General features: G+C 39.0%; 1 protein-coding gene across 1 annotated transcript; it reads right to left on the reverse strand.

The window, feature by feature from the left end:
* Window positions 1-3,772: 3,772 nt before the first annotated feature.
* On the reverse strand, window positions 3,773-6,577 carry LOC122035075 (IQ domain-containing protein IQM2-like). Its single transcript, XM_042594452.1, has 10 exons — window positions 6,464-6,577; window positions 5,903-6,283; window positions 5,722-5,836; window positions 5,567-5,632; window positions 5,390-5,478; window positions 5,222-5,312; window positions 5,004-5,150; window positions 4,824-4,916; window positions 4,640-4,741; window positions 3,773-4,566 (listed from the first exon to the last, which is right to left on the reverse strand). Exons 2-10 carry the CDS (start codon window positions 6,265-6,267, stop codon window positions 3,946-3,948), a joined length of 1,689 nt encoding a protein of 562 aa, XP_042450386.1. The 5' UTR covers window positions 6,268-6,283; window positions 6,464-6,577; the 3' UTR covers window positions 3,773-3,945.
* Window positions 6,578-6,847: the final 270 nt, after the last annotated feature.

Below are 6,847 nucleotides of genomic sequence, written 5' to 3' on the forward strand. Positions count from 1 at the left end.
TAACAGCAACAGCACTAGCCTCCTTTCATTTTCCCTTTCCTTTCTTAAACCATCTTTTCCTATTCTTGGAACTAGAACCTTCATCTACAAAAGCTTGACCAGAAATCCTTGCGGATTCAATCATCTCCGCCTTAAGTTCAACATAGCGTGAGACATTGGTGAAAGTCTTGATACTCTCACTGTGGATCAAATTCTGTTTCATCATTTCCCAAGAATCAGGAAGAGAACGGATAACTGCTTGAACCTGTTGTTTATTAGCCAAGGCATGACCAGCAGTCTTAAGCTCTTGAATAATGTTACCCATCTCCCTGAGATGTTGGGTCATGGTAACATTCGAGCATTTTTTATAACTATCAAACTTAATTGTGAGCTGACGGAGCTTACTAAGACTAACTCCACTGTACTTTTCTCTAAGGGCTACCCAGACAGCATGAGCCGATGGTAATGGCTCATACTCAAATATCAGGTCATCCACCATTGAACTAATCAATATTCCCTTAGCAATGGAGTCCTTCCTTTTCTATGCCTTATAGGCATTAAGGTCACGTCTGTGCTGTGCTGTAGAACCATCAGCTGGTTCTTCCATGAATTGATTTACAGCCTTTAGAACTTCTTGTTCCACAAGAACGTATTGTATCTTGAGATGTCAGATTTTGTAGTTATCCGCATATAATTTTTCTCCCTTATTGAGTTCAGCTATGATGTTTTTAGTTGCCCTGATCTGCATAAATAAACACATTATTTATTATTTCAGTGTAATTCATATATATGCAATTATTTATTGACTCGGTGTAAATTAGAATTAGTTTACAAAATTAAGTGATAATATTGTTTCTACTCATCATTTGTATGTTCTAATCTAATCAACATTGATCAATCATATTACACACATCCCATCTAATGAACAAATCATTATTAAAATGAACTAATCATTTTTCATATGAACTAATCATATGGATATATGAACTAATCATATTCACATGAACTAATCATGGGCAAATTAGTTAACACATAACATAACTGTTTATTTATCATAACTCTATTCGTACATAATGACAGAAATTATTACATGACTCAAACACTAAATGGACTAACACCGTTCGTATATAATGATAGTAAACAGAACACTAGTAAACTAGATAGGACAATATTGCTCCCACTAGGACAAATACTAGTGTAGCGACCAACATTATCCCTATTAACCTGGACTCATTTGGGATAATCTCAGATGGGGCAACTTTAGGATTCTTTGTCATATCCATTTCTGGATCTTCCTCGAACATTTCCTGGTCCTCTTCAAACTCTTCAGGCTCTTCTTCACCCATATAGTGAAGTAGTTCCTCACACAGTTCTGAATATGTGGCGCGTCCTTCATGACGTCCCCATACATAGTCTGCTATCACCCTAGGATACTCTGGCAATGAACGCATCAATGCCCAGATCTTATAACTGTCCAGGACTAGAAACTCTTCTTGCTCAAGTTTTTAGAATAGTCTATCAAACCTTCTAACATGTCCACCGACTCCATAAATAGACTTATACTCTATCTCCCGAATCTCCTCCCATAGCTGGTTTCGCCGCACTTCACAACGAGTCAATGTGGTAATCATCCGAGCCATCTGAAAAATTAAATTTAAATAAGTCAATACAAAACTGACTAACCAGTACAAAACTAGTTTCATTCAATTTATACAGATATACAACCATCATTATAAATCAAGAAAAACAAATCTTCTTGATTTTCAGGAGTTTTAGTCGACTGACCGATTGGACCGGTTGATCAAGAGTTCGGATCTTAAGCTTAATCTATCATCCTCATTAGAACCAATCTAATTGGACAGAGATTTTTGACCTATGTTATGTTATTGTTTAAGCTCATTTAAGTCAATATCAGACTTATTGATCAAATTCAGGCTCATTTGATCAATCCAATTCTCATTGGATTAAGTCTGACTCATTAGAACAAATCTAATCTTTTTGATCAAATATGACACAATAGAACTAATCTGGTCATATTTGATCAACCCAACTTATGTAATCAAAATCACCCCAATTAATTCAATAATAAACCGAACTGGTTAAACCAACAAATAATTTGAACCAAATTTAGGTATCATTGAATCAAACTGGTCTGCTTAAATTAACTAATAATTCAAACCAGACCTGAGTTTGATTGGACAAGTTAGTCTGGTTCAATTTTCAGTTAATTGAACCATAAATTAATTAAATATCTTATTATTAATAAATAATACATTTCTATATGCATTTAATTAATTAATTAATATATTTAATTAAATTCCTTTAAACATGCACTGAGGTTTCTCTACGTGAAGAAAAAACAATTCATACATGCACTATGCTTCGTCAAAACATTACTGTTCATCTCATTTTTTTTCTTCAATCGATTCATGAATTGATTAAGTCACTGTGCATCTCAAGAGTTTTTATTTTCAATCGATTCATCAATCGATTAAAAACCCATTCAATCGATTGATGAATCAATTAAGTTATTGTGCCGTGAGCTTAATCGATTCAATTTCATTCTCAATCGATTCAAATGCATGAATCGATTGAGTAATCAATTAAAATGAAAAAAACTGTGCACTGTTCATCTTCTATCTCGCGACAAACGCGATTCTTCCCGTGGCCGACTTTCACCGGTATTTAAACACGGTCGCCAACGCTCCTCTGCCGCGACTCTATACCGCCGAGGACTACACGATTTACATGTAGCCGGATGGAAATCACGATTTGGGATGCGATTCTGACATAGATCGCTGAAATCACAACGTCGCGATTTCTCCATGCTTTCAAAAATAGTGCTCTGATACCAATGTTGATTCTTTTTGACAGTATGGAACAAACACAAAAACAAAGTGGTAACCACTCACAGTGATCTCCCGAAGAAATCGATGAAGTTTTCGGGCGTCGCTGTTGTCGGAAGCACGATCATAGGTAACCGGAAAGGACTTTAAGGTTCACGAGTCAAATCCCCAGCCTCTTGGATGTTCTTCTTTGCTCGACGTACCTCTGATCACCGTCGCCTCTGCCTTCACCTTATGCTCTTCCTCTTCCAATTCTTCTCATGGCTTGGACGCACCATTTATAAGAAGATTGAGGAAGACGAAGGGGAAAGGACGCCCCTTCGTCTCCTTGGCGTTTGCAGCAAAGAGAGAAATGAAGGGGAAACGGTGCCCCTTCGTCTCCTGCAACGCCCAACACCCGGAGTCCAGGCGCCCTGACCACTTTGGTGCCGTCTAGGCGCCTCGTTGAAGCTCGTTGCTGAGGATCAATGTTGGGTCCACATCAGCAGCACTCGGGACGCCTGGACCGTGACAAAACCTTATCTTTGCATCGTTACATAGCCGTTGCGAGCAGATAATGCGCACAGTTGGGGGCACCCAGAGAGGGTCCAAGCGTTCGGAGATGCCACGTCAGCAAACTGCTAATTTCGACCAATAGGTTATAAATAGAATCCTAGTCTTCTTCATTTAGTATAACACTTTCTGTATTTGAGTTTTCTATTTCTTTCTAAGCTGTCAACATCCTGTACAAGGTTTCTTCACCTCCAATTTGTGTCAAAAGGAGTTGACATACAGAGCTTCATTTACTTTGAATTAGTAACCTTCCCAGTTGTCAATTAAATAAATTCAGTAGTCTTGTATTTTCTTTTATGTAATTTAGTTTCATTTATTAAAAGTGTTATTATTAAATTAAGTTGAAAGCTTTGAAAAGAGATTTGCAAAGAAAACTCAGGAGTTCTCAAAGAATGTATATTACTGATATTATAGGTAAAATGGTTAATTTCTTAAATACACTAAGCCTTCGTACAACTCTAGTGTGAAATTTCAGTAAAAGGGAGTAAAATGAATACTCTTTGGTTCTTGCATAAATACAAAACAACTGAAACTATTTCTTTTGAGATCCATCTCTGTCAGTATATTATTATGTGTTTGCTGCATCTGTCACTGGCCTATGGCACTTTGAAAGCCTTGGTGAATTAGATCTCGATTTCATAGTACTTCTTGGCGATAGATTTAGTTGCTCCAAGGCTCGGAATTGTAGCTCCGACGGATAGTCTCGCACACACCCGATTCGAGGTCCGGCACCGGTTGTCCATCTGCAAGAGAGCTTCTTGCCCAACTGATATGATTCGATGCTCCTTTTTGAATGTATCCTTCGAAGAATCATTTCTGATGGTATGGAGTTTTCTTCATCGCCTTTTATGTAAAGTTTATCAGTATGAGAAGAGTTCTCCAATGTTTCATTATCCTCTATGGCTCTAGCTCCATACTCTTCAGCCACTTCCTCACTCTCTTCCTCAAGTGATTCTTCGAATAGTTTTCCTTCAGCCCCCAACTTAGGATCAGCTTGAGAAGTGTTGTTCAGCTGCTCAAATGAAGAGACCTTTGCTACTGCATTGCTGATTGATTTTCCGCTGACAGCATGAGAAAAACCCACTGTGGTTTCCAGACTGACAGAGGCATTTACTTCAACCAAGTTTAGTCCCGACCTGTTGTTTCTCAGTCTACTGTAATCATCACCATCCTCTTCAGTTGGATTTTTCTGTTTAAACAAAAAAATATATATTAAATTTTACTGTTGTCTGCAGGATGAATGAGGTTCCTGAATTGCTCACTTTAACATTCGTGATATCCACATTGTTATCCTGAAGAAAGATCATGAATTCCTCGAAGTTCTTTTGGGTTGGGCGGTAATGCCCGCTATGAGGCCACACAACCTGCCAAATCGATTATTAATGCACTAAATAAAACTAAAATCATTTCCAAGAAATGAAAATGAATCTATAAGATCATTGTTACCCTCAGAACTCCATTTTCTACTACCAATTGACCAGCAGCAGAAGTTGCTCCTCCAGCAAGAAAACTAGAGTGTTGAAATGTTCCCTTTTTCTTCTGCAATGTTTGATACATGATTTCAGTCAATCCCCAGTCCGAATATTTGCAGGTTTTGCAAACGTCGAGCAGGATAAGGAGATTCACCTGTCCGACATACAATTTCTTTGATGTGCTCAAGACAAAAATCCACTTAGCACCTTTTGGACCATCAGATGTGTCTAGGACTTGCTTGCTCTGTCTATGCATGAATTTTCCATCTTCGATTATGACTTCGTAGGCTTCCCTTTCTTGCTGCACAATCGAATAAAATATGTTCAGAAATGAACAATCGCCTTTTATGTTTGTAAATAAAAGTTGCTTACGGGGCCAAGATACTTGATGCATTGTTGTAAAAGCTTTGATCGAGTGCATTGTTGCTCGAGGTTGACTTCCTTTCCTTCTCCAACATCAAGCCTAATAACCGAAATAGTGTTTGAGGAAAACATTCACTGAGATAAACCATTGAAAGAATTAGGATTTGGCAAACTAACCAGTAGAAGAAGGGTTGCATGCTCTCGCACTGAAGCCAACGATCATAGTAGAATTGGAGATTGTGACCGTACCGGTGCCGAGGATCAATCTGTTCATTTGTTGATACAATGGATAAGCAAACAGTTGCCAATGAAGAAAACACGCAGAAAACATCTTGTGATGATTTTGACACCTACTGCCTCAAGCCAGTGCTGCAAAGCAAGTTTCTGAGCTTTCTCATCCTTCGATAAACCCTTTCCTACCTGGAACGCAAGAACTGCAAGCTTCATGACTAATGCCCTTGACATGATACGATACGACGATGAGAATCAGTGATAGCGGAAACAGATACCTTAGCAGCTCTGCATTTCGCCCTAGACCATCGTGAAACAGCTGATTCTTGTTTCTCGATGACGAAAAACGACACTGAACTACGTCTGAGCATCGCGAAATCTAACAATTTCCACCTAACATATAGATGTTCTCCATGTCACATATCTGAAATAAGTTGATAGCAAAGTTCAGACTCATACCAGCGTTGCTCCACAAGGACGGCGCAGTCTGCGAGCTGCCTCCTTGTCCGAAAGCTTTTATAGACCTTCTGCAACTTGACGGCAGCCTCATGTTTGGGGTTGCCTGGTTCAATCAAGATGGATTCCCGGGACCTCTTCCTCAAATGAGTAATCCTCGTACTTTTTGGATCGTCTTGGGGCTCTTTGGATTTGTCTGGCTCTACGGAAGAATAATCCGTCTCCCCTTCATTGAGGCTAAGTGATCCTTGGGTCATTCTGATGGAGTACAGAGTTGATCGGGCATTGCTGCATAAACTGCGGAGAGCCTCTAAGCCACCGAACATGGCACCGTAGCCAGCAACAGGGAAGGAGAATGGCATCCCCATTTTAGCAATCAAACTACTGCAAGAAGAAGAAACGTTTCCCTTATCTTAGCTTGAAATTGCAAAAAAGAAGACCTTTCTTTTTCCATCGGAAATAAAGGTTTCAGGAACCGTGAAGTTTGCAGATTCAGATTACTTCTTCAAACTAATTAACCAAACCAAAAAAAAATTGCAATCTCACGTTGTCCTATACTAGTACCTATGAAGAACACCTCAGGCTGGCAGAATAGGAGGCTTCGAAGGCTTAATCCGATCCTTAGTTGTGCAAGAGAGCTGATCGGAGATGGTTTTTAAATACAAACCGCGGTGGCAAACAGTAAACATCCTCCGAGCACGTGTTTGATGATCCAGTAGTACGAAAGTTTCCACCAAATCTAATCCAAAGATTGACAGAGTATGCGCGTGAATCCGGCCGATCATCATAGGAGTTCAATGGAGTCGAGTCAAGTTTCCTGTAGTTAAGATATCTGCATCGATTCAACTTTCTCTCAGAAAGACGCCAAAAGAACTTTGATGTTGTTATTTTTTTACTCTAGTCACTTCAATTAAGATTGATCTAACTTCAGCTTAAGAAAACACAAAT

Source organism: Zingiber officinale, chromosome 11B (assembly GCF_018446385.1).
Source record: "Zingiber officinale cultivar Zhangliang chromosome 11B, Zo_v1.1, whole genome shotgun sequence".
Classification (NCBI taxonomy): domain Eukaryota; kingdom Viridiplantae; phylum Streptophyta; class Magnoliopsida; order Zingiberales; family Zingiberaceae; genus Zingiber; species Zingiber officinale.